Here is a 27802-nt window from a genome sequence, read left to right as displayed (position 1 = left end):
GAGAGTGAACTAGCAGTTAGAAGACCTCTTTCTCTCCCCGTCACTCTGCCTTTCAAAAAAAAAAGCACACATGTACTTAACAATTTTTCTTTTTTTTCTTCTTTGTTTTGTGTAATTACAATTTTTTTCTCTTTTTTTTTTTTTTTTGGACAGGCAGAGTGGACAGTGAGAGAGAGAGAGACAGAGAGAAAGGTCTTCCTTTTTGCCGTTGGTTCACCCTCCAATGGCCGCTACGGACGGCGTCTCTCGCTGATCCGAAGCCAGGAGCCAGGTGCTTCTCCTGGTCTCCCTTGCGGGTGCAGGGCCCAAGCACTGGGGCCATCCTCCACTGCCTTCCTGGGCCATAGCAGAGAGCTGGCCTGGAAGAGGGGCAACCGGGATAGAATCCGGCGCCCCAACCGGGACTAGAACCCGGTGTGCCGGCACCCAAAGGCGGAGGATTAGCCTGTTCGTAATTACAATTTAAACAAGTGATGTCAGGTAACCTTTTAGAAGTATCCAAGATTAAAAAATAGATCCTTTCTATAATTAAATATAGCAAAATACAGATAAATGCAAAGAATAAAGAATATTGCAAAATTATAGATAAAGTACAAAGGAGCATAAATGTTGCAAAAATACAGTAAAGCATTGTGTACCTACCATTCAGCTTTATTAAAAAATTTTTAAAGATTTATTTATTTATTTGAAAGTCAGAGTTACACAGAGAGAGGAGAGGCAGAGAGAGAGAGAGAGAGAAAGGTCTTCCATCTACTGGTTCACTCCCCAATAGGCTGCAATGGCTGGAGCTGCACCGATCCGAAGCCCTGTTTAGTGATACTCATCCTTAAATACTTGGACCAATGGAAAACCCCTCACAGCTTTGCCCTTGACGCTTTCATTGTTCTTTTCCTACCTAATAGTGATGCATAATTACATGTAATGTTTGAAGCTATTTAGATCAATTATGTATCACTAATAATATTAATAATTTAATACAAAAGACATAGAGCTTTAAGAAAAAAACTTGAAAAACTGTTTTTTTCAGTGCATCTTCTGAGTGCCAGAAACCTGCACCTACTCACCTACTACTTTGGGGAAGTTACTTATCCTCTCTGAACCTTGGTTTGTTAGATCTTCTGAATGAGGATAATAGTTCATACCTTTGACATGACAATTAAAGGGTTGACATATATATATTGTAGGAAAAATGGATATTAAAGGAATAATGTAAAATTTCGCACTTACCTACCTACAGGTAAATAAAAGGACTTATTTTTGCATTTTAAAATATGGATGGTGGTGGGCATTAAACAGCTAGAGTACTTTTTTCACTGGATACATTTAGAAGAGAGATGTCAATGTCGACGACGCGCTAGAAATGACATCTTTTTCAACTCCTTGGGATGAAAGATTGGGGTCAACTAAACGTATTGGGAGTTGCTATCTTTTTAAAAAAAAAAATCTTTGACGTACTTTAGATCGCCACTGGTGTCAAGTGCTTGTTCATCCAGCGACTTGCCTAAATTCGGGCCCTCCATTTATCTGATAAGAAAGGAATAAAAGCATTTATTTCTTTTGTACTCTTCCCTAGCCCTGTCCTGAACAAAACTCTGTCAACCGCGCTCCTGCAGTAACCACTCGTTGCCGAAAGGTGGCACACGGTAGCGGCTCCAGGGGGCGGGGGCCACCTGCGCACGGGAGCTTTGTGGTGTCTCTCGGCTTCCGTTGAGGACGGCAAGATGGCAGCTTCCGACACGGTTAGGTTACGGCTTCAATTTGATTATCCACCGCCAGCCACTCCACACTGTACAGCCTTCTGGCTTCTGGTCGACTTGAACCGATGCCGAGTCGTCACGGATCTCATTAGTCTCATCCGCCAGCGCTTCGGCTTCAGTTCGGGGGCCCTCCTGGGCCTCTACTTGGAGGGGGGGCTCCTGCCCCCAGCCGAGAGCGCGCGCCTGGTGCGGGACAACGACTGCCTCAGGTGCGCGTGGGCGGCGGCCCGGGGACGCGCCTGCGGCCGCGGGGCCGCGCGGGTCGGCGGCGGGGGCGGCGGGGGCGGCGGGGTGGGCTTGGCGGGGCGCAGAGGGCCCGCGCGGTGTGGTCGAGGAGGGGCTCAGGAGCCTGCGTTTTGACGCGCGTCCTGCAAGCCTGGGACGCTCCCCGGCGCAGGTGGACGGGACGCGGGACAAGCCTGCTGTGTGCCGGCCGGCTCGGGGTTCGTGCAGCCTTGCTTTCCCAAGTCCTCGCTCAGCCTGGCGCCGTGATCGTGCGCACGGTGCCAGGGACCGGCCTTCCCTCGGCCGCGGTCAGGGTCAGGGTTCGGGGCGGGACGCCAGGCAGACCGCAGCTGGCAAGTTTTCTTCAAACGCGTGTTTTGTCCAGCGTTAGCCCTGTGATAGCCCCGGGGGCATTCGGTGTCTCGCCCCGGCGTTTTGGGGTCCACTCACAGAGATAGGTGTTTGGGTCCTTTTGGGTTCAAGTAGGTGGATTTGAGAAAGGCAGAGTAATTCCAGGTGTGCTTTTGGACATGTAGAGAAGATGACGCTGAGATGACTGTCCCGGAGCAGTTGTAGTAGGAGCTGCTGGCGAGGTGTGGAGATGCAGGCATTCCAGCTCGGATGCATGTCTTGGGCTAATTGTTTCAGGGCTTATTATTATTATTTTTTCCTCTTTAAACTTACTCATTTATTTTATTTACTTGCAAGACAGATCTCCCATCTACTGGTTCACTCCCCAGATAGCCACAATAGCCAGGGCTTGGCCAAGCCAATGGCAGGACCCAGAAATGCAATCCAGGTCTCCCTTGTGTGTGGCAGGAGTCCAACAACTTGAGCCATCACCTGCTGCTTCCCAGGGTAAACACTGTAAGAAGCTGGAACGAGAATGGGGCTGGGACTGGAACCCAGGTAGTCTGATGTGGGATGTGGGCATCCCAGCCAGCATCTTAACTGCTGTGCCAAACGCCCACTCCTGTTTCTCTTTTCTTATGAAAATTATTTATTTGAGAGGCAGAGAGGGAGCGAGCGAGCTCACCCTCCACTGTTTCATTCCCTAAATTCCCACAGCAGCCAGGCCTAGGGCAGAGCTGAAGCTGTGGGCGTGGAGTATGATCTGGGTCACCTACATGGGTTGCAGGGGCCCAGTCAGTCACCTGAGCTATCACACAGCCTCCCACAGTCTTCAGGAATTATCAGGAGGCTGAAATAAGGAGGGTGCTGGGACTAGAACCCAAGCACTGCAGGGTGGGATGTGGGCTCTCAAGCACTAGACGGGATGCACACTCCCTTTTCCCCTGTAAGCTTTAGCTTATGGTGAATTAATTTCAGAGTGGTGAATGCACCCACTTCTTTTGGCTTGCCCTTTCCCCAGAATATCATTGACTATTCCTTTTGCTACCTAGAGCACGTCGCATTCACAAGATTTCTTCCGAACACTAGGGAATTTAATTTGGAACATGACTACATCTTTGGCTCTCTCTCAGGTCAAGGATGCTGTGATATAATGATGTTCCACTGTTTCAGATGACAGCTTGAAAAAGCCTAAAATTCAGAGAGTTTTTTATCCTATTTATTGTCTGTGAAATGGGTCTGTATTCCCTCTGCAATTTAGGGAGTATTTAAATATTACAATTGTAAGGACTGTCCCCTCCTAGAGGGTGTACTTTCTAAACTGTCCTCTGCCCAATGATTAATAACTTGCTGCCAGCTACCCATGGCTGTACTGCAGTTGATGAGTCATCTGGGAAATAATATTCTTTATAATGAAGTTAACAGTGTCAAAAACCGCATGAAAACTGTTACAAGTAAATTTCCCCTGAGTGCGTCAGCTTATGGCAAGACATGCCTTTTTTAGCTGGCTTCAGTGGTAAATGGGTAAAGCTTGGGAAAATCCTGAAAATTTTGTGTTGTTTCTTGCCTCCAGTCATCTAGCCTTCCCTTGACCAATTGAATTTTTGTTCATAGCTACCAAAGGAAACATAGTCTCTGCTGTGGTTGGATGTGGTTCTGTGTACCCCAAATCAACGTATTGAAAGCGTAGTCCCAAGTGTGGCAGTATTGGAAGGTTGGAGACCTTTAAAACATGAGACCTGTGGTAACTGGGTAGGTCACCGGAGGTACTGCCCACAAAAAGATGAAGGTAGTTCTCTTGGGACCCTAAGTTAATTCTCATGAGAGTGAGCATCATAAAAGAGTGAGTCTGACCCCGAACTCTCTGGTTTCCTTTCTCTCCATGTGATCTTTTCCACTTGTGCAGTCTCCTGCTGTGGTGCCTGCTGCCAGAGTCCAGCTAACGCTGGTGCTCACCAGGCCCTCAGGAGAGTCCAGCAAATGCTAAATGCTAGTGCTGTGTCCTTCCTCGAACAGTCAAAACTGTGAGCTAAACAAATTTTTTTTTTTGAGAGTGAGAGCTCCCATTTCCTGCCTGCAACAGCCAAGATGGGGCCAGGCTGAAGCTGGGAGTTGGGAACTCAATCCATGTCTCCCCTAGCGGTGGAAGAACCCAATGATTTGAGCCATCATTGCAGCATCCTGGGGTGTGCATTAGCAGGAATGCTGGACTCCGGAGCCAGAGTGTTTTTTTTTGTTTTGTTTTGCTTTTTAAGATTTATTTATTTGAAAGGTAGCGTTACAAAGAAGCAGAGGCAGATAGAGAGAGATCTTCCATCTGCTGGTTCACTCCCCAAATGGCCACAACAGCCAGAGCTGGACCAATCCGAAGCCAGGAGCTTCTTCTGGGGCTCCCATGGGGGTGCAAGGGCCTAAGGACTTGGGCCATCTTCTACTGCTTTTCCAGGCCATAGCAGAGAGCTGGATCGGAAGTGGAGCAGCCAGGATTTGAACTGGCACCCATATGGGATGCCTGCACTGCAGGCGGCGACTCAGCCTGCTGTGCCACACCGCCAGCCCCCAGAGCCAGGTATTAAACCAGGGTATTCCAGTATGGGATACAGGTATCTTAATTGGTATCTTAACTACCAAGCTAATTATCTTCTCTGCTTTTGTTTTTAAAATATCTGACTTCAGGTAATATGTTTTAGTAACTGAAAACAGACCAATACTATGTCTGTTCTCAAAGTTACCTTAATGTTGGAGTAGACCAACGTTAGTGTCATGCTTCTAAATATTATTTTCTCATGTGACGTAGGCAGTTAGCCTAAGAGTTAGACTAGATTTCACTGCTAACTGCAGAGAAAGCTGGGCAAGGAGAGAGATTGTGGACAGAGTGCTCAGGGTACGTTAAGGATGGGGAGGAGACGCTGGACGGCCAGGACGCGGTCGTACAGGCAGACACTAGCCTGGCTTGGTGAAGGATGCGTCTGACCCGCAGAAGGCTCCTGTTGGGAGTGCAGGGGCTGCTGAGAGAAGTTCAGTGAGGGATGGTATAGCCAGGTGGGCGAGGCCCGAGAAATAACCTTTGAGGCCCAAGAGGCAGTGCCATACTTGTGTGCCATTGCTGCTGGCTCAAAGCCCATTCGCTCAAGCTGGAGGGCTTGACTTCACCTGCTCCCAGACTGCGGGCAGCTCCTACAGGAGTTCTCTGAGTCTCCTGGGAGGCGGAAGTGCTGCCATTGACTTGGATCCCCCTGTGTTGTTTTGCAGGGGTGCTAAAACAGAATTGCCATAGACTGTGGCTTACACCACAGGGATTTGCTTCTCAGAGTTTCAGACTGGAAGTCGAGGTGTGGGTGGGCGTGGTTTCTTCTGAGGCTTTCTCACTGGTTTGCAAGTGAGTCCTCTCACAGTCTTGGCGTCCCGTAAGGACCCTGGTACTGGCTACGTTGGCCTGGCACCCACCGCAGTGAGTTCATCTTGACTTGATCACCTCTTTAAAGGCCCTGTTTCCACACAGGCACATTCTGGGGTGCTGGGGTTAGGACCTCACCACAGGAATTTTAGCAGGACGTGGGTTAGCTCATAGCCCGCTCTGAAGAGGGCTCCGCAGAGGCCTGGTAGCAGAGCTGATTTGGAGAGACAAGGTAGAGTCAAGATTTCTCGGTTGCAGAATCATCCTGGAAGGCAGCTGAGGGCATTCTCTCCTCTCTGAACTCTGTGACGTTTAGTGCGTGATGGAGTATCAGGGATGGTTCTCATTTCGTGTTGCTGTAGTTAGAGATTCCTTGGACATCCACTCGGGACATGTCAGGGAGGTAGTGGGAGTTAGGAGGACAGTCTCACCCGAGCTGAGGACAGTTTGGTTTCCTGGAGCCTCGAGTAGCTGCCATTAAAGTTGCCCAGCTTTGTGTAGCTCTGAGTCACTGACGCTGGATGTTGTCTACAGCATGCTGATGGCTTCTGGGATGTAAAATACTGAGAGCTGCTCTCACGTCAAGGACCTTGCTTATCTAATGCCCATGGATAAATAGAGATCAATGAAGTTGGCCAGGAGCCGGTACTGTGGCTTAGTAGGTTAAGTCTCTGCCTGTGGTGCCGGCATCCCATATGGGTACCATTTCATGTCCTGCCTGCTCGTCTTCTGATCCGGCTCTTTGCTATGGCTTGGGAAAGCAGTGGAAGATGGCCCAAGTCCATCGGCCCCTGCACCCACGTGGGAGACCCGGAAGAAGCTCCTGGCTCCTATCTTCGGATCAGCCTGGCTCCAGTCATTGCAGCCATTTGGGGAATAAACCAGCAGATAAAGACCTCTCTCTCTGTCTGTCCTTTTCTCTGTAACTCTGTCTTTCAAATAAATCTTTTTATTTTTTTTTTAAAGTTGGCCATTGACTGCTTTCATTTCTGGAACATTTGTAGCCATTTCTTCCCATACTTTATTAAAGCAAAAATTTTTTGTTGTTAAAGAAATTGTACTTCAAAATAGTCTAAGGTAGAAAGTCCTCTATTTTCCCACACCGCATGCCCAGTTAAGTTTGGGTGTGTCTTTCCAGGTCCTTTTCATACTTGGGCAGACACAGATGCGTTTTTTTGTTTTTTTGTTTTTTTTCTTTTACTACATCCCACAAATTTTGATAATCTTTGTTTATTTTTCATTTATTTCATAACTTTTTTTTAAAATATGGAACGCTTCACAAATTTGCGTGTCATTCTTGCGCAGGGGCCATGCTAATCTTCTCTGTATCGTTCCAATTTTAGTATATGTGCTGCCGAAGCGAGCACCACAGATGCGTATTAAACACAAGTGTCACCAGTGCGCCTGGTGCTGCACCTTTCTCTTTCACCCAGCACGTCATGAGTGTCTTTCGTTTTAGTAGCAGACAGTCCCCAGCTGAGTGTGGCTTGCCTTGGTACAGTGTACCATACAGCCATTCTTTCACCTTCAGCACAGTTTTCAGTAGACTGAAGTGAGCTGGCAGTACTTCATTACAAGCTAGGCTTTGGGTGAGGTGATTTTGCCCAACAGTTCACTCATGTAAGTGTTCTGAGCACATTTTTAAGGTATGCAAGGCTAAGCTGTGCTGTTTGGTAGGATAGGTATATTAAATACATTTTCAATGCAACGCTATTTTCTACGGAGTCTATTATGGTATAACTCCATTGTAAGTTGAGAAGCGTCTGTATACAGTAGGTGATCTGCATCTTTGTTTTTAAATGCTGTAGAGTGTTTCTTTATATGACCATGCCAGTATTTAGACAGCTCCTTATTGATGGACGTGTTGGGTTGCTTCCTCACTGTGGGGAGTATTCTCATGTATCTTTCTGTGCTTGAGCACTGATTCAGCAGGATACATCCCAAGAGGAGGTACTCCTTCATCAAAGAGAGGACACATCTTCAGTTTGATAGGTACCAGCACACCGACCTCCAGAAAAGTGGTACAGGTCTATTTCTGCCAGCAATATGAGTTCCTTTTGCTTGTTAGCATGTGAGAGGTGGGGGAGCAGAGTGATTGAGAGCTCAGGGCCTCCAATCTAAATCTTGGGTTTGACTTGGCTCTCCAACTCATTCATTGTGTGCCCCTGTTGAAGAAATTTGACCTCTCTGAAGGTGATAATGCAGGCAGCAGTCAGACCAGAGGAAGGCTGCAGGAAACAGGTGAGTGGGTAAAGGGTCCCCCTTGACCTTCGCAGTTGATGGGACGGGTTTATTAGAAACCTACTAGCGTCTCCTTCAGAGGACAGCAACATCTGATGGTTGTTAAATACAAATTAGACCTGGTGTTCCAATAGCGCTTGCTCTGAGCTAGGTGTGCTCTAGATATATGGTAGTTCAACTGAGAACTGCAATTACCATTATCTTCCTTTGTATACCTAGGAAAGGCTGAGGTAATGATTTTAAAATAATTGAATTACACTGAGAAGAGGGATTTGAACCCATGTAATCACTTTGGCCTTGAAAGGAAGTGAGTAGAAGTGTTAGGCAGGGTAGGTGGGTATGTCTGTGTTTTTTAAAAAGATTTATTTATTTATTTGAAAGGCAGAGCAACAGAGAGAAAGAGAGGGAGGGAGTTAGAGGGACATAAAGGAGAGGTAGAGGAAGGGAGAGATGTTGGGAGGGAGGGAGGGAATTAGAGGGACAGAAGGAGAAAGAGAGATCTTCCATCCACTGGTTTATTCCCCCAAATGGCTACAATGGCTGGGGCTGGTTCAGGCCAAAGCTAGGAGCCTGGAACTCCTTCTGAGTCTCCCATGTGAGTTGCAGAGGCTCCAAGCACTTAGGCAATCCTGTGCTGCTTTCCCAGGCACTTTAGCAGGGAACTGGATGGGAAGTGGAGCAGTCAGGACTCAGCTTCGGTTTGGGATGCCAGCATCACAAGCTGCAGCTTAACCTGCTGCTTGACATCAGCCCCGCATGTCCGTTTCTGTTTATCAAAATCCTTAAAGCAGCGTTGCAGATTTACAGGGAATACTTGCATCTTGCTAATACCACATAATTTGCCCAGATGGAGGATCTGTTTTAAAAGTTTTTTGGTTCTCATATCTCTTATCACTAATAAAATAAGCAATTCACTTTTGTTTGTGAAAGGACAGCTCCGTTTGTTGTTGGGGATCCAGATAGAGGAATGAAAAACGTTGCAGGCCTGGCGTTGTGCTATTGTGGGTAAAGCCGCTGCCTGTAGTGCTGACATTCCATATGGGTGCCATTTCTAGTCCTGGCTGCTCCACTTCTGATCCAGCTCTCTGCTGTGCCCTGGGAAAGCAGTAGAAGATGGCCCAAGTCCTTGGGCCCCTGCACCCACGTGGGAGACCCAGAAGAAGATCCCAGCTGCTGGCTTTGGGTCAGCACAGCTCCAGCCATTGCGGCCATTTGGGGAGTGAACCAGCAGATGGAAGACCTCTCTCTCTCTCTCTCTCTGCCTCTCCTCTCTCTGTAACTCTTTCAAATAAATGAATAAATCTTAAAAAAAAAAAAAAAGAATTGAATCTTGAATCTTGAATTACAACATTGCTACAAGTAAAAACAAATTAATTTTTTTTAAAAAAAGGAGAAATCTGATAGTCTGACTTTTTCTAAAACTACTACTACTGCTTCTTTTTTTATAGATTTATTTATTTATTTAAACATCAGAGAGAGATCATCATTCACTTGTTTGCTTCCTAGATGGCTGCAATAGCCAAACATCTGGGCATCCCTAGCCCAGTCAAGTTGACACATAAAATTAACCGTAGAAAGTCATCGAATATTATAGGTCACTGTAACTATCCCTCAGAACATGAATTGTTTAGTATCTTGCTAAATTTTTTTTAAAGATTTATTTTATTTATTTGAAAAAGTTACAGAGAGAGGTCGAGACAAAAAGGTCTTCCATCTGCTGGTTTACTCCCCAGAGGGCCACAATGGCTAGAGCTGTGCTTACCTGAAGCCAGGAGCTTCTTCTGGGTCTCCCATGCGGGTGCAGGGGCCCAAGGACTTGGGCCATCTTCCAGTGCTATCCCAGGCGATAGCAGAGAGCTGGATCGGAAGAGGAGCAGCCAGGACTAGAACTGGTGCCCATATGGGATGCCGGTGCTTTAGGCCAGGACTTTAACCCACTGCGACACAGTGCTGGCCCTTCCTAAATTTTTAAAAAATATTTATTTATTTGAAAGAGTTACAGACAGGTAGAGAGAGAGGTCTTCCATTTGCTGGTTCATTCTCTAGATGGCCACAACTGCTGGAGCTGGGCCAATCAGAGGCCAGGAGCCAGTAGTTTCTTGTGAATCTCCCACGAGGGTTCAGGGGCCCAAGGACTTGGGCCATCTTCTACTGCCTTCCCAGGCCATAGCAGAGAGCTGCTTTGCTGGATGGGAAATGGAGCAGCTGGGACTCAAACCTGAGTTTATATAGGATGCTGGCACTGCAGGCGGTGGCAGCTTTTACCCACTATGCCACAACGCTGGCCCCTTCCTAAAGTTTTTTTTTTTTTTAAAGATTTATTTATTTATTTTAAAGTCAGAGTTACAGAGAGAGAGGTCTTCCATCCTCTGGTTCACTCCCCAATTGGCTGCAACGGCCAGGGCTGCATCGATCTGAAGCCAGGAGCCAGGAGCTTCTTCCGGGTCTCTCATGTGGGTGCAGAGAGCTGGATTGGAAGTGGAGCAGTTGGGACTCGAACTAGTGCCCATATGGGATGCCAGCACTGGAGGTGGCAGCTTTATCCACTATGCCACAACACTGGCCCCTCCCTTCCTAAAGTTTTTAAAAAGGCAACATTCCAAAAACAAAAATGAATAATCATCTTTTAGGGTTGGTAACTTATGTAGTGGAAAGTTGAGTGTTGAAATGAGACAGACTGAGAATTAAATTGCTTTTCTGCTACTTGTCAGCTGTGGATTCTGGGCAGGTTGCTTGTCTGAGATGTAATCGTGTGGCAGACTCTCTGTGACGTGACAGACTCTCCTCTGTAGTGGTGTTTAGATGAGAGGTGATCCATAGAAGATGTTTGGGATGCAGTCAGTAGTCAAAGAACAAGACCAACCATTTGAAAGTTGACCATAAGTGATGCTGTCTAGGCCATTTTGTCAAAAGGCATCCTTTGTGTGTTAAGTGATGTAACAGTTTTTCATGGACTGGTGGTACTAAGTTTGTAGCATCATCTTGGTGTATAACTAAGTCCTTGGGACGTACTTATGCAGTGCTCACTCTAGCTTTCTCTTTTGTTCTTTTGACAGAGTTAAATTAGAAGAGAGAGGAGTTGCCGAGAATTCTGTAGTAGTCAGGAATGGTGATGGTACTCATTTTTTACCTAGAAAAGCAAAGAAGCGGGCATTTAAGTTGGAGGAGAACGAAGAAAGTGACATAGATTGCAAGTATTCAAAGAAACATTGGAAAAGGCAAGAGAACAGTAGTAGTAATGAGAAGGCCTTGGTTCTGCACACAAAAGCGGTCACAGAGCAGGCTGTGGGGAAAAAAAACAAGAGAAAGAACAAAGCATCGGGTGGCACTATGGATGACAATGATGAAGAAACCAAAAGGAAATCACCAAAGAAAAAGGAGAAATGTGAATATAAAAAGCAGACCAAGAATTCCAAGTCTCCCAAAGTGCACGTGGTAAAAGAGTGGACCACTCAGAACTGTAGTACTCCAAAAAGTCCTGCTAAGAACAGCCTGGCAAAAGCCAGAAATAAAGCTGGTGTAGGCACTGTTTCAAAAGACAGCCCCAGTTCCTCCTCGGAGTCGGAGTCTTGTCACGAATCCACCAGCGATGGGCTCAGCAATGTCACTTCGGAGGCCAGAAATTCCTCAGAGAAAATTCCCACTGAGTTAGCAAAGGAAGGATCCTCTACAAAAAATACGACTGCAAACAAATTGCCTGCAAAAGGTGGCTTTAGCCTTACTCCGAGCCAGGGCAAGACCACCGGAACATCCTCGTCTAGTTCAGACTCGAGTTCAGAGTCGGATGACCAGTGCCTGCTGTCCAAGAGCACTCCCGAGAGTGCCTCGGGGCTCTTCAAGACGGCTGGCCTCTTCCCAGGGAGAGGCTGCCCGGGTCCAGGGCTGTCCTCGCAGGTGCCACCTGCTGCCGGCTGGAAGTATTCTGACTTAAGCGGTGGCAGACAGGCTCCCGGTCCTCCCTCTGTTGCGACTCTCCCCTCCAGCCTAGGAAGAGGATGGGGTCGAGGAGAGGACCTTCTTTCTTGGAAGGGAGCCAGAGGTCGGGGTGCGCGGGGGAGAGGGCGAGGGCGAGGGCAGGCTGTGTCTGGTGTTGTGAACAGAAATGCTGACTATCAGAAGCAGAAGCAATTAAATGAAATGATAACAAACACATCTACTTTTATCCAGGTAGGTATGATTGGTTGTAGCTTACCTCCCCCACTTTCCCATGGAGTGTATCTGGAGTTCATGTCATGAGTTTACGTTTTTTTACGAGTACCAGTCACTTGACTAATGCTGTTTTTCAGAATCCAGTAGAGACACACAAGAAGGATTATAGTCTGTTACCACTCTTAGCAGCTGCCCCTCAGGTTGGAGAAAAGATTGCATTTAAGGTATGCTTTATTTTATTTATTTATTTAAAGATTTTATGTATTGAAGAGACACAGAGAGAGGCAGAGAGCTCCCATCTACTTGTTCACTCCCCAAATGCCCCCATTGTCTGGGCCAGGCCAAAGCTGGGAGCCTGGAACTCAACCCAATGTGGGTGGCGGGAAACTCAGTCCCTAAGCTGTCACTGTACCTCAACAGGAAGTTGGAATCAGGAACCAGAGACAGGCATCAAATCCAGGTATTCCATTAAGGGGATGCGATTGTCTTAAATGGTGTCTTAGCTGTTAGATGGAAAGCCCACCCCTAAGGTATATTTTAAAACAGCAGTGCTTGTAACCAAAATGGTTAACTCCATTTCCAAACAAACTTCACTCGTCTAGTCACATTAAATAATATTTATAAGAGCCTTCTCACTGGTTGATGATAGAGTTCCCCTGGCTTGTGTGGGCACCTTTACATTTCACGATTTTCTTGGGTAGGAGGGAGGAGCTGTGGGAATGTGAAAGGTTATAAGAGCTTGGTATTTGTGACTTTTTTCTTCTGTAGCTTTTGGAACTAACATCCAATTACTCTCCTGATGTCTCTGACTACAAGGTAAAGTTGTTTATTTAAAAATAATTAAGTTTTCAGTATATTAATAAAATGAAAATTGTAGATAATACTACTTATATGAATAGTATAGAATTTTTTGAGTGAACAGTGTCATAAAGTAATGTAGAAAATGAAAACATTAACCTATAAACTTGTGAACAGCTGAAGTCTGTCCATGCTGTTTTCTTGGCACTTGAGAAGAATATAGAATAAAAATTGATGAGCTTGATTTTTTTTTTTCCTAATCAATTTAAACACGTACTTATTTGAAAATCCACTCCCTCATGAGCCTAAATTTTGAAAGAACATAATATGAAAATAATAAATAGCTCTCACCTGGAAAAGATTATTTTTATTATAAGCATCTATTTCATGTATTTGTAAATGTCTTCTGATTATTATGGTCTAATATGGTATCTTTGCATCATCACTTAACCATGTAGTTCACAGTCATCCTTGGAATTTACTCTCTTTATATCTGTATGAGACTCTGTCATACGAGTTTTTCATTGTTCAGTAAAAGCTTGTCTCAGTGTGATTATGTTTCCATCCCTTTTTTTCAACCAACAAAATTTTGATATAATCTTACTAAAATAAATACATACTCCCAATATGTACAATTTTTATGTCAGTTAAAAAGTTTTTAAATGTATACTTTTTTGGTATAATATGTAGAATTATAAGCATTAAAAATTTTATTTATTTATTTATATTTATTTTTATTTATTTGAAAGGCAGAATTACATAGAGAAGGGGAGAGATAGAGAGAAATCTTCTATATACTGGTTCACTCCCCAAATGGTCGCACCAACAGGAGCCAGGAGCTTCATCCAGGTCTTCCACATAGATGTAGGGGCCCAAGCACTTGAGTCATCTGCTGCTGCTTTCCCAGGTGCATTAACAGGGAGCTGGATCAGAAGTGGAGCAGCCGGTTCTTGAACCAGTACCCACATGGGATGCTAGCGTTGCAGGTGGCAGCTATGCCACAATGCCAGCCTGTCAGTCTATATATATAATATATATATATATATAATTTTTTTTTGGACAGGCAGAGTGGATAGTGAGAGAGAGAGACAGAGAGAAAGGTCTTCCTTTTTTTTTGCCGTTGGTTCACCCTCCAATGGCCACTGCGGCTGGTGCATCGCGCTGATCCGAAGCCAGGAGCCAGGTGCTTCTCCTGGTCTCCCATGCGGGTGCAGGGCCCAAGGACTTGGGCCATCCTCCACTGCCTTCCTGGGCCATAGCAGAGAGCTGGCCTGGAAGAGGGGCAACCAGGATAGAATCCGGCACCCCAACTGGGACTAGAACCTGGTGTGCTGGCGCCGCAAGGCAGAGGATTAGCCTGTTAAGCCATGGCGCCGGCCATCAGTCTATATTTTTAATGTAATAATTGGTAATGCTGGAAGGAAAGTTGTTTTGGACTGTCTTAGACAGCCCAGGATGTTGTGTTACTCCACCATAGATAACTGATTTTCTGTTTTATTTGACAAAATGGCAATGAATATTGAATTGATAAATTTAATAACCTCTGCCAATTATAGTTCTAGGTCATATGATTTATTGTGTATTAAATTGATACTAGTTACCATAGTTATTTCCTTGGCAGGCTATTTGCTTACTTTAGTTCCCAGTATTTTTTGGAGAGTTTTGAAATCACATTCAAAACCATTTTAGGAATTACAGTTTGTCCCACTCTTTTGCTTTGACCTCAAATGCTGAAATCGAGCTTGATCATCTGCTTTATTTGTTAAGCTCATCTCCAGAAGTCAAATCTCTCCTCAAAGAATGTAGTCTCCCAGACTCCTGGCCACCATTTGGTCGGATTTAAACACTACTGTTGGCTGTGCCCAGAAAAGCTGGGTAGAAGCAGGAGGAACTGACTGGTGGGCCTCACTGGGTGCCTCCAAAGACTGCCTGTCTGTCTCACCACCACCCATGTGCACAGGGCAGTGCACCCTCTTGATGCATTTGAAAACCAGCTCCCAAAGCTGGGGACCTGGAGGAAGGGACCCGTAATGCTGTCAGTGACCAAGGGACTTCTCGTTTCTAGTTGCAGTTTCTGCTTGCAGCTTACTACCACTTTGTAAAAGAGGCCCTGTTGGGATATGTGAGGCCTTCCCTGATGTTGTCACGAGCAAACCTCATCTGAGTTATCGTGCTGGCCCATGCTTTTCCTCTTTCTTCTATTCAGTCGCTTTGATGATCTAGTCTAATCTTTACTTTTGTGTTCTTTAGGTCAGTGTCTGCCATTTGTGATTTAAATGTATCTATTTTGCTTCTGAGGGTAATTTTGTGTGTTCAAAGTGTTTATCAGAGAAAGGGGTTAAGAGAGGGAAAGAGATCTTCCATCTGCTGGCTCACTCCCCAAACGGCTGGGCCAGGCTGAAGCCAGAAGCCAAGATTTCCATCCTGGTCTCCCACATGGCTGCAAGGGCCCTAACACTTGGGCCATCTTCCTCTGCTTTCCCAGGCACATTAGCAGGGAGCTGGATTGGAAATGAAGCAGACAGGACTGGAGCTGGTGCTCCGATGTGGGATGTCGGCTTCACGAGCAGCAGCTTAATTTCCCCTGCACATTGATTTATTTAATTTTTTTATTGAGTTAAAATTCATGTAACAAAGAATTTACCAGTTTACAATCTGTAATTCAGTGGTTTTAAGTATATGTACTATGTTATATGTGTTGATATTTGACTCGGACTTTTGTTTTTGAAAGGAAGGAAAAATACTAAGCCACAATCCAGAGACCCAGCAAGTAGATATAGAAATTCTTTCATCCTTACCTGGTGAGTCTTTTAGAAATGAATTTAAACATTTAGCCTGTACATACCTGTGGTGGTTTCTAAATAGCCAATAAAGAAGCATCTATGGCCGCCACTTAGCCAGCCTCCCGGCTGACTGGCGATATCTGCGCCCCTCTGTGCTGTACTCCTCTTAGCCGGATCATTGGCAATCTAAGAGGAGTGGGGCAAATTCTGACTGCTCTAATATGGACTTTCATCAAAAGTTATATGAACTGATGAAAACTGAAAAGAATTATTTTCAGGAATTACGAACACTACTTTAAAAATGCTGTTAAATTATGTGTGGGTGGATCAGCTATAAAAGATTGGGAGACATTCTGTAAAAATTTAGGAAGATTCTGCACTTAAATTGCCTTGCAAAGTTTTGCATTCTTATGTTAATTAACAAAACAATGGAAATTGCAGACAATACATTAAGGGCATTGTTTACCTAATGAACTCAAAAGAACTACTTAGCGTTATTTCAGAAGTTTGACAGGTGAACATACTTTTATGTATTAAGTCAAAGTAAATTTAAAAAAAAAAAAGTTTCCCTGTTTTATCACTGATTAACCCATTAATGGTCCTGAAAGCCTAGAACAGAGACTGAGCTGTGCTGGAGGGTCCCTGGCTAGAGAGCAGGGGAGATCGCTTTTCTTGGTTATTTTTATGCAGACCCTACTGCAGTTAATTGTTTTTTGTTCCTTTTTAAATAAGATAGGGAATAGGAGATTCAAAATTCCAGTAGATAGAAATGTCACAAGCGTTTTTAGCTAAATTCCTATGTGCTATTAAATAAATGATTAGCTATAACTGTTTTAAGTTTTATTTATTTGAAAAGCAGAGTGACAGAGCGAAAGGGAGAGGGGGAGACAGAGAAAGAGATCTTCCACCTGCTGCTCTACTCCCCACTTGGCCCCAAGGGCTGGGGATGGGCCAGGCCAAAGCTAGGAGCCTGGAATTCCATCTGGGTCTCTCATGTGGGTGGCAGGAGCCCAGATCCTGGGGCCATCCTCTGCTGCTTTCCTGCATTATCTAGGAGCTGGGTCAGGAATCCAGCAGTGGGGACTTGAACTAGGGCTCTGATGAGGTGTGCCAGTGTTGTGAGCAGTGCTGTAACCCTCTGTACCTCGGGTATAACTTAGAATGAGAGCTTTCCAGCTTTCCTCTGGTGAAGTTTCATTGGTAGAAGCCCCTTTTCTCAATGGACAGAGAAACTTGTCCATGTCAGTTTCCACAGACCCAACCTGGTCATTTCTTGTCAGGTCGTTGCAGGCGATGACATCCAGTCAGAACTTTTCTTCTCCAGGGCATCAAGACATTGGCTTGTAGAAGTACGAGGAGCCCTCTATTTGCACGATACTATTATTTATGATTTTCATTTACCATGCTTTAGCCAGATAACACCAGTCCCCCAATGCCATTGGGAATGTTAAGTGTGAGTAAGTCCCTAGAGTACTGCTGGCTCTTCAGTCCTCAGATGGCTGTGTCAGTCATATACAGGCATCGTGACCTGTGACCAGTCTTGTCACTTAGAGAAGGGTTGGGTTGCTGTGCAGCCGACATTTGGTTTACGTATGCGGCAGAGTATGGAGTTGTGCTGTCTCCTTGTCTTGCAGTGGCAAACCCACACAACATTTTACAAAAATGAGTAATTATGAAAGGGGATTGCCCAACAAAGATAAAAGTGTGGTCAACAGCAAAATGGGACAGCAAGTGATGGAGCTGAAGGTGCCATCAAACTGAATTTTGGTGGCGTAACAGGAGAAATAGCTAATGGCGGGAATGTGACTCTGCCGTTTATGTGAACTCGCTGACATAAACGAAGAACGTGATTGTGAGGAAAAGGACGCAGATGGTCCCGGGAGTGCCCCCACCCAGCAAAACAGCTGCACAGAGATGGCACAGAGCGAAATGGAATGCGCTTTCATAGCTACTTTATGACATTAAAAGTTCAAGGGATAGAAGTGTTCAGGGCTGATCGAAGCTTAGGAAGGAGTGTGGCAGTTCTGCACGGCGTAGGGGAGGTGCCTGCTCTGCGTCCTAAGTCATACAAGAAGGCAGGCACTGAGCAAGCCACGCTTGACACGTTTCTTACAAAGACATGAAAGTATTTCCACTTTTCAGTTTCTAATATTAAAGTGTACCTCACAAATCCCAGTTTCACTTTCCTATACAGTAAAGGTTGTTAATGTTTTGATGAACATTTTTAAAGCTCATGAGACCAGCATAGTTTGTACCATCGAGATCATTTTGCATGATTTTTGCTTGCATGGTCATTGTTCTGATCTCTTACTACTGTGCAAAGCAGGGACCACATATATGATTTGTGAAGGCAGAACAACATTTCATGTGACCCCTCCCCTTATTGTAACATATAAATGATATTTGAGAATTATCTTGTTTCACATTCTATTCTGAGACTATGGGTGACAGTTCATCAAGCTCATTGCTTTTGGATGAAGGAGAGATCATCTCTGACCAAGAAACTCTGCTGTCACTGGCACAGGCTTTTCTAAGGGGTTCCCGTTAGTGAGGAGCACCCCTTACTGTACGTGCCCGGCCGTCACAACTGTCCACAGCTGTTCTCCCAGCGATATAAAGTCCCTGCAGAAGAACACCTGGACTGTTGAGCGGTGGCTTACTGTCTTTCCTCCTTCCCTTCTGGTTTCAGCCTTGAAAGAACCTGGGAAATTTGATTTGGTTTATCACAACGAAAATGGCACCGAGGTAGTGGAGTATGCCGTGACACAGGAAAGGAAGGTGGGCATGCTTCTCTCAGCTGATACCGGGGTCCTGGGACGTGACGTTGTAGCTTCCTAAGCCGCCTGTGTTAAAGCCGTAAAGGATCCGAGCCCTAGGGGAGCCTGCCCCTCCTGCAGAGTGGCAGTTACAGGTCTAAGTGCCAAATCAAGGCACCCTCTTGGCCCTCAGAGAGCCTGTGTAACAGGTGGCACAAACAGGGTTTTGATGGGATCAGCAGGTTTGATGCAGTCTCCTGTACATGTTTGTTTGCAGTATGTGCAGCCCCACTTTTTTTGTTGAATCCATTCCTGGAAACAGCATTAGAAAATTCAACCTTGTAGGCTTTCTTATTCCATTATTAAACAGAGCCTTGAAATAGAAGCACAAGCCTGTAGTAACCTTTTGTGACACTAGGTGGCTCTCATTATTCATATATCCATATGGCCAAGCATCAGCGCTTGTTTTCTCCTGTTGTAAAATAGTTCCTGTCTGTAGGCAGTGAAGAATAAGCACTGTAGAGCTGCACAAAAGGGCACCAGTGGCCTTGTGATCCAGCTGGGCCACATCCAGCTCCCAGGTCTGTGGGCCTCACGTGCACTGGGCAGATGCCTGACCGCCCTGGAACCGGTTAGCCCTCTCCCCCTGCCAGCAGCCTCCCTCTACACTTGCCCTAGATCAAAGAAGATGAATTATGTTTAACGTAAAATTTGGTGCAGCCTGCCTAAGTGAGTTCTTGTAGCCTAACTGAACTTAGCTTACTTGGGACTCAGATGATTCTGGTTCTTCCCATTCAGGACAAATGAAAATGTATTTGAATTTTTTTTCTTACTGAAAACTATATGACCTATGTTATGTTTTTCCTCAGATCACCGTTTTTTGGAGAGAGTTGATTGATCCAAGGCTGATTATTGAACCTGCAAGTAACACCTTGCGTTCAGAACTTGTCAGAGTATGACCTCTCCACTTGTTAGTCTATAAATGTCTTGTTTGTGAAAGTGGCTATAACCTGAAATTTAAAAAAAAAAAAAAGTGAGGATTTGAAAGTTGTATGGATTTTTTTTGTTATCTTCACTGTATATGAAAAAAAAAATCTACCTCATCATATAAGTAACATGGGTGTTGGTATTGTAGGCCTTCCTTTTTTGTCCCCCAGGTTAATTTTGGTTAACAAAGTTCCAGACACAACATTCCCTGCAGGCATTGTTGTCATCCAATGTGTATGGTTTCTTCTTTCTCTATTTTTTTGACCATCAACTAGCAGTCCTCAATAGGAGTTGGTAATACCAAGTACAACAACGTGCTGCATATCTTGTCTCAATAAGTTTTGTTAAGTAACATTCTAAAGTATTGAAGCGTGTTACTTGACCTAATTTTTTAACATTTGAGTTGTTCCATTAAATGTGGAACATCTTATAAATTCCAAGTATTTTATACTTGAAATGGTTGAGAATTCACAAGTAGTTAGTTGGGTTTGTTATAGACAATGAGTGAAGGAATCCTTTTCATTTTTCCCAAATGTAAATGAAGGATTCTCGGGGCCCTGTGTAGAGCAGTGAAAATCAGAGCCCGGGTGTGTGCCTAGAGGAGAACGGCGTTCCACCTGGAGAGAGGACTCACTGAACCACAGAGCAGGTGGTGGCCCCTGCTGCAAGACGCCAAGTGCCTGGCTCAGGTGCCGCAGTGAGGATCAGAAACGGAAACTTCCTTTGCTGTTACTATTCAACACAAAGCTAGAAAGGCTGAATATATGCTGTAAAAATTGCTTTCTTTTAACAAAAGATCATATCCCTCCTTCAGCTTTGCAAATTTTTAAATAAAATCATATTGAACTGAAAGTCCGTGCTGGGTCCTCGTGTTGAGTTGCGCGTTGCAGCTTGCGCTCCTGTTCTACAGTAGTGCTGTAGGTTGTGATTTTCTCTAACAAGCTCTGCTTTGACCAAGAGTCTGGCATTGCAGGGTTTGGGCGAGTGGCGTTCTTCAGATCTGGGAGCCATGGGTCCAGTGAAGATGACGTCACGGTTTAATTTGCTCGGCATGCATGTGTATGAGAATTGGGTTTGTTGGTTTATAATGGAAGGGTACCCCAGAAAGAGTGAGATTCATGTGAATGGTGGGGTCTTGGCACTGGGGTTCCATGGAGCACAGGATTTGGAAGGGTTTGGAAGACGAATTCAGGGCACTGGTGGACATGGCTATAGCAAAGGAAGTGCTGGCCTGAGGGCGGGTTTTCCTCAGGTGAAGGTCAGCGTGTGTGTTACCTTTTCCTTCTGTCGCAATGTTTTTCAAACTATGAAGAGTCCACTAGGAGGGTCAGAAAACCCATTTAGGGGCCATGACCAGCTTTTTGAAAAAATAAAATACAGTAGTTCAGGGAAATAAAAAGTGCATCACACCCAAAACACTGAGGTTTGCTATATAGTTCTCACACTTCATTCAGAGAATCACCTGTGTCCTGGATCACCAGGAGATGCAAATGCATTTCTCACTGCTTGAGATCAAGGGCTCAGGGTTGTATTCTCTTTGGACTGGGAGTCTAAACAATACCGTATACCAGCACTGAGAGAAGAGGGGAGAGGGAAATGCAGGTGTTGCATGAGAGGTACACGCAGGGATGAGCGTTTGGCCTTGCAGTTAAGATGCCTGCACCATGCATCATACCCAGGCATGCCTGGGTCTGACTTGCAGCTCTGGCTCCTGACTCTAGCCCCCTGCTGTGCAGACCCCACGAAGCAGTGGTGTGGCTCAGGTAGTTGATTCCCTGCCACTCACAGAGGAGACCTGGACTGCATTCTTGGCTTCCGGCTTCAACCTGATCAGACCCAGCCATTGCGAGCATTTGGGGAGTAAACCAGCAAATGGGAATGCTGGCTGGCTGGCTGGCTGTCTCTGCCTGTCAAAGAAAAATAAATAAAAAGAAGTATGTGCCAGGGATCTTGTTACACTGTTCCTGAGCTGGTGGTCCAGAAGCTCACTTCTAGATGAGGAAAATGGGAAATACTCAAATACCAGCTGCTGATACTATAGGATTGTTCTATGGGTTTAGAGAAGTAGTTCTTCCAACCCTTCTCAACCCCGTGCTGAGTGCCGACTTGCCAAAGATCCCCCAGCTGGCAGAGGGAGAGTGTGGTGTAGCCTCAGAGCAGCTTTCTGTGTCCCCAGGATGTTGTGGAGTTTGTCCTGGCCTGGAGTGTAGGCAAGAGCAGGGCACCTGCCTCACATTCCCTCCTGTCCACTGCCGTTATCCTTGGGAACCTGAACCTTCTGGCGTAACCCCCTGCTGCCCCACGACTCACCCTGGTCCATCTTCAGTGTCTCCTCACCATTGTAAACTGCACCAACTCCCAACAGAAAGACTGACCCTGACTTGCTCAGGCCGTGTCCCGCCGTGCCTTTCTCCCTGTGGGGAAACCCTCCAGCTCTCTTCAGCACGTCCCTGACGTCACTGTTCTCTTCTTTGCTGTCCTCTCATCTTGGACACTGTGGTGGTAACTGAATTACAGTGACCTCCCTTGTCTGGGGAGGATACTTCCAAGACCCCCAGTGGATGCCTGAAACTGGATATTGCCAAACCCTGTGTTTTCTCCTGTTCATGGAGAACTTGCACCTTTTCACTTAAAGGAAGCCCTCTAATGGTTTTCTTGGCATTTCCAAATCTCCAGCATCCCTACTCTTGCATTTGGGGGCCATTAGTCAGTGAATAGAGTTACTTGAACACAAGCACTGCAATACCATGACAGTCAGTCTGATAACCAACACTGCCGCCATCTGAGTGGCTGACATGGACTGCATGATTGCACTGGACCAAGGGGTGATTTGTACCCTGGGCAGAAAGGGTGGGACTGCTGAGATTCCGTGCTACACATGGGCACCCGATTTACAACTTATGAATCGCTTATTTTTGGAATGGCCCATTTAATATTCTTGAAGTGCAGTTAGGGGCTAGGGAGGAACTGCTGTGCTATGAATAATTGCATGCCAACAAATAGAGTAAATGGACTCATTCCTAGAAACTCAAGCTACCAAAACTAGCTTAAAAAGATAGAAAATCTGAACAGGCCTATACCAAGTAAAGACATTGAGTTAGTCATCAAAATCTGCCCCAGAAGTGCGCAGGACCACGTGACTTCACTGGTGAACTCTACCAAACATTAAACCTTCACAGACTGGCAGGACCTTTTGAAAGAGCAGGGAGAGCTCCTAGCTCATTCTTTGAGGCCAGTATTACCCAAAGATGTCACAAGGAAAGTGCCCCCTAGTGTCCCTAATGAATACAGACACAAAAATTCTTTACAAAACAGTAGCGAACTGAGTCTCACAACCTATAATCTGTGACCAAGGGAGACGTATATGGAAATCAATCAGTATACTTTTACCATTTCAGTAGGGAACAAAACCTAAATAGAAACAGAAAAAGCACTGGCAAACTCCCTGTCATGATAAACACACTCTGGGACTTGAGGACATCTCTGAAAACCTCCTAGCTAACATCAAGCAATGACTGAAGGGTGAAAGCTTTTCTTCCAAGGTCAGGAATAAGACAAGGATGTTTGCTGTTGCCATTTACATTCGGCATTGTGCTGGATTTTTGAGAGATCAATTGCATTTGTATACAACAGAAATGAAAAATTGTTAATTTTTTAAAAGATTTAGGGGCCACTTTTGGGGTGCAGTGGGTTAATGTGCTGCCTGTGCTGCTGGCATCCTGTATGAGTGCCGGATTGTGTCCTGGCTGCTCCACTTCCTATCCAGTTCTCTGCTAATGTGCCTGGGAAAGCAGCAACAGATGACCCAAGTTCTTGGGTCCCTGCCACCCATGTGGGAGAACAGACCAGAATGGAGTTCCTGGCTCCTGGCTTTGACCTGGCCCAGCCATTTCAGTTTGAAAGGCAGGTTGCAGAGAGAAATTTTCCATCTGCTAGTTCACTCCCCAAATAGCCACAGTGGCCTGAAGCTAGGCCAGGCAGAAGTCAGGAGCCTGGAATTCCATATGGATCCCTCACATGGGTGGCAGGGGCCTAAGCACTTGTGCCATCTTCCGCTGCTTTCCCAGGCTGTTAGCAAGGAGCTGGATCAGACATGGAGCAGCTGGGACTTGAAATGGAACTCACTGGATACCAGTGTTGCAGGCGTTGGCTTAACCTGCATCACAATTTTGGCCCCTTGAAATGAAAAATCTAAAAAAGAAGAAACAATTCCATTATAACAGCACCAAAATGAATGTAATTCTTAGGAAAAAAAAAAAACAACAACAAAATAAGTGTAAGAAATATATGTTGTAAATTTTTAAAAATTGTAATACTGTTAAAATGATAATATTCCTGAAATTGACACATATATTCAACATCATCCCTATCAAAATCTGAGCTAGAATTTTTGGAGAAATTGATGAGTTGATAACAAAATTCATATGGAAATACAGGGACTCAGAATAAATAGTTAAAATATATAATTAAAATATAATTAACTTAAAATAATTTTGAAAAAGTTGGAAGGCTCACACTTTGTGATTTGTAAAAAAAAAAAAAGATTTATTTATTTATTTATTTGAAAGAGTTACACAGAGAAAAAGAGGTCTTCCATCCGCTGGTTCACTCTCCAATTGGCCGCAACAGCTGGAGCTGTGCCAATCTGAAGACAGGACCTGGAGGGGTCCAGGTCTCCCGCATGGTGCAGGAGCCCAAGGACTTGGGCCATCTTCCACTGCTTACCCAGGCCATAGCAGAGAGAGCTGGATCAGAAGTGGAGCAGCCGGGACTCAAACTGGTGCCCATATGTGATGCCGGCTCTGCAGGCAGCGGCTTTACCCACTATGCCACAGCGCCAGCCCCCACTTTGGGATTTTAAAGCGTCATATAGATATAGTAAGAAAGACTGGTACTGGCATAAGGATATAGATAAATGGAATAGAAATGAGTCCAGGGGCTGGCACAGTGGTGTGATGGGTAAAGCCACCACCTGTGATGCCAGCATCCCATATGGGCACTGGTTTGAGTCCCAGCTGCTCTACTTTTGATCCAGTGCCCTGCTGGTAGCCTGGGAAAGCAGTGGAAGATCGCCCAAGTTCTAAGGCCTCTTCGCCCATGAAGGAGATCCAAAAGAAGCTCCTGGCTCCTGGTTTTGGACCAGCCCACTTCGGCAGTTGCAGCCATTTGAATGAACCAGTGGTTCAAAGATCTTTCTTTCTGTCCCTCTCTGTAACACTGCCTTTCTTTCTTTTTCTTTTTTCTTTTTAAATATTTATTTATTTATTTGAAAGAGTTACACAGAGAGAGGAGAGGCAGAGAGAGAAGTCTTCCATCTGATGGTTCACTCCCCAGTTGGCTGCAACAGCCAGAACTGCACTGATCCAAAGCCAGGAGCCAGGATCTTCCTCTTGGTCTCCCAAATGGGTGCAGGGGCCCAAGCAGTTGGGCCATGTATGCACTGCTTTCCCAGGGCATAGCAGAGAGCTGGATCAGAAGTGGAGCAGCTGGGTCTTGAACCGGCGTCTGTATGGGATGCTGGCACTTCAGGCCAGGGCATTAATCCGTTGAGCCACAGTGCCGGCCCCAAACACTGCCTTTGAAATAAGGAAATAAATCTTTTTAAAAAGAAAAATAAATAACAAAACTATGAGCAGTAATAATGTTCTCCATTACAAAAAAAAAAAAAAGTTACAACATGGAGGAACCTTGGAAACATGCTCCGCAAAGTAAGCCAGAGGCAGACGAACATATTGACAGAGGTGGTTTACTCACTTCCAGGGGCTGGGGCCCAGGGGGAATGGGGAGTGGTTGCTTGTAGGTAGTTTCTTTGGGGTGATGTAAATGTTCTGGACTTAGTAATGATGGTTGTACAACCTTCTGAATATACTGAAACATGCTGAGTTGTCCACTCTCCCTAAGGGGTGAGTTTATGGGATATGAATTACTTCTCAACTTAAAAAATTTGGGCCAGCGCCGTGGCTTAACAGGCTAATCGTCCGCCTTGTGGCGCCAGCACACCGGGTTCTAGTCCTGGTTGGGGCGCCGGATTCTATCCCGGTTGCCCCTCTTCCAGGCCAGCTCTCTGCTATGGCCCGGGAAGGCAGTGGAGGATGGCCCAAGTCCTTGGGCCCTGCACCCCATGGGAGACCAGGAAAAGCACCTGGCTCCTGCCTTGGGATCGGCGCAGCGCCAGCCGCAGCGGCCATTGGAGGGTGAACCAACGGCAAAAAGGAAGACCTTTCTCTCTGTCTCTCTCTCTCACTATCCACTCTGCCTGTCAAAAAAAAAAAAAAAAAAAAATTAAAAAGGGCAACTGATGATATGGTCTGATTACAAACACCTTTCTGGCAATAAACTCACTAATTTAGAGGAAATGGGACAAATTCCTTGAAAACACAACTTGCCAAAAACTGACACAAGAAGACATAAAAAGTCTGAATATTTCTTTAAGAGTTAAAGAAATTGAATTAATAATTTTAAACCTCCACATGAAAAAACTCCTGCCATCAGTTTTTTAACAGTGCATTCTATCAAACATTTAAGGAGGAAATAGGATCAAAATTCACACACGCCCTGAGACAGTAAATGAAAGAACAGTTCCCAAATGATTTCTCTGAAGGCTGCATGACCTTGATGGCAAAACCTGAGAAAGGCAAGAAAATGAGAGACCCCTGCCCCTCATGAGCAGCTGAAACCGCCCTTAACCAAAGAGCAGCAAATCCAATCCAGCAGTGTGGGAAATGGTGACACACCAGGACCAGGGGTTATTCCAGGAATGCACGATTGGTTTGATGTTCTACCTGCTTATTCATCACATTATCCAAATATAGAAGAAACAGGATCACTTGCTAGAAAGAAACATGCTTAAATAATCAAGAGTACCTCAATAAAATATAATCATAGCCATTATGGAGAAAGTAAGAACTCTTAGACTCTACACTTAGGGTTAAGAGTAGGCTCATGGTGTGGGAGGTGGACACCATGGTCTTTCCCACACTGGAGCACCTGAGGTCAGGAGGCCTCCATCCCGGGCCCTTCCCCATCTCTGGACAGTGGACGTCCTCTGTCACTTAGACTTCCCAGGCCGTCCTTCAAACAGGAGCAAGAACCGATGACCTTCCCACGGGGCTGAGGACTCAAAGTTGGATGCTAGAGCCACAGCCACAGTCTGAATTTCAATTCCACGAGGGTGGTACTGGTGGGAATAAAAGGCAGATTGTATCTGCAGGCAAAGGAGGTTTATCACTCTGCTCTCCCAAGCTCCAGCACAGTGGGAATCTGCCTAACACTGCCAGCCATGTGCTAGTCTGGGCCACATAGCTCCCTTGTGACCAACGGGGTCACCTTTGGCTTGAGGACACTGTTCTGGGTTCCTGATCATCGCACAGCCTCCAGCCCAGGGGCAGTCCCTGGCCCTCTGGAAGCCCGTGGCAAGGGCTAACATGTGTGGTGCCCATTCCTGCTGCGTGTGCTTCATTCGTGCCCACGGTGCCCCCACCCAAAAGGTGCTCCTGGCACGGCATGAGAAGGCAGGCCAATGGCCGACTCCCATGCCCTCCTTCAGCACTGGTCTGCTGCATGGTAGGTGTCCATAAACACTGCATGGACGCATGAGCGTAAGGTGTGGCCCTCTGGTCATCTCCATTTTCTAAGCAGCCCTTCTAGCCCTCTCCCCCGGGAAAGTGCATTTCACATTCCGGCCTGAGTCCCCGGCCACCTCCCTCATGATAACTGGTTAAAGGGCTCTGCATGGCTTTCTGTTCCTGGACCCTCTCCATTCTTCCCTTCCTGCCTCCCCCCTCCTTCTGTCTTTCTCCTTTGCCTTCAAACAACAACAAAACAAAAAGAGAACAAAGGGGGGGATTTCGGGGAAGCCAGGGGTTGGAATGCTGAGTTCAGCAGTCCTGAGCTGGAGTCCCAGGCCTGGGATGGTCGTGGGGTCCTCGTCTGTAGGCTGGACATACTGACACTGGCCTGGAGGGTTGGTCTGGATTATAAGATGGTACAGCAAGACTGGTGTAGCTCATGGCAGGAAACCCTAAGTATCAGTCACGATGGCGATGACAGCTCCAACCTGGCTCCAGGGCAAACTCCAGCTGTCTCCTCCCCCTGTCCTATCCCCTCTAGAACACCTCCGGCTTCCTGTGCAACCACATTTCCTGCGCCCGGTCCAGGGAGGTGGGAAACAGCTAAAATAAGGAAAGAAGTCTAACAAAGCGATTTTCAGGAAAAAAGAGCTTAGGTTCCAAAAAAGAGCTTAGGTTCCAATGTTCTGTGTGTGTGAGACAAAACACTTGTTAAGTTTGGGTTCCCCCAAGCCCCAGGCAAGTAGGAATGGGAATTCCAAATAAAGCATGCTGTATTGTACACTAGAGG

General features: G+C 45.8%; 1 protein-coding gene and 1 non-coding gene across 3 annotated transcripts; one reads left to right on the top strand and one right to left on the bottom strand.

The window, feature by feature from the left end:
• The first annotated feature begins 1678 nt into the window (after positions 1 to 1678).
• Positions 1679 to 20299, top strand: COIL (coilin). 2 transcript variants are annotated; one of them, XM_062216172.1, is made up of 7 exons: positions 1679 to 1966; positions 11028 to 12138; positions 12258 to 12344; positions 12889 to 12936; positions 15650 to 15719; positions 18391 to 18479; positions 19327 to 20299. In XM_062216172.1, exons 1-7 carry the CDS (start codon positions 1722 to 1724, stop codon positions 19414 to 19416), a joined length of 1740 nt encoding a protein of 579 aa, XP_062072156.1. In that variant the 5' UTR covers positions 1679 to 1721; the 3' UTR covers positions 19417 to 20299. The 2 variants fall into 2 exon arrangements, with proteins under 2 accessions (XP_062072156.1, XP_062072158.1); XM_062216174.1 differs by lacking the exon at positions 12889 to 12936.
• Positions 6991 to 7097, bottom strand: LOC133747458 (U6 spliceosomal RNA). The gene has a single exon (XR_009864390.1). It is a non-coding gene; the product is annotated as a U6 spliceosomal RNA (small nuclear RNA).
• Positions 20300 to 27802: the final 7503 nt, after the last annotated feature.

The sequence above is a fragment of the Lepus europaeus genome, chromosome 18, assembly GCF_033115175.1.
Source record: "Lepus europaeus isolate LE1 chromosome 18, mLepTim1.pri, whole genome shotgun sequence".
Lineage (NCBI taxonomy): Eukaryota > Metazoa > Chordata > Mammalia > Lagomorpha > Leporidae > Lepus > Lepus europaeus.
Note: the sequence above shows the minus strand (reverse complement) of the source record. Positions and strands in the feature narration are given on the sequence as shown.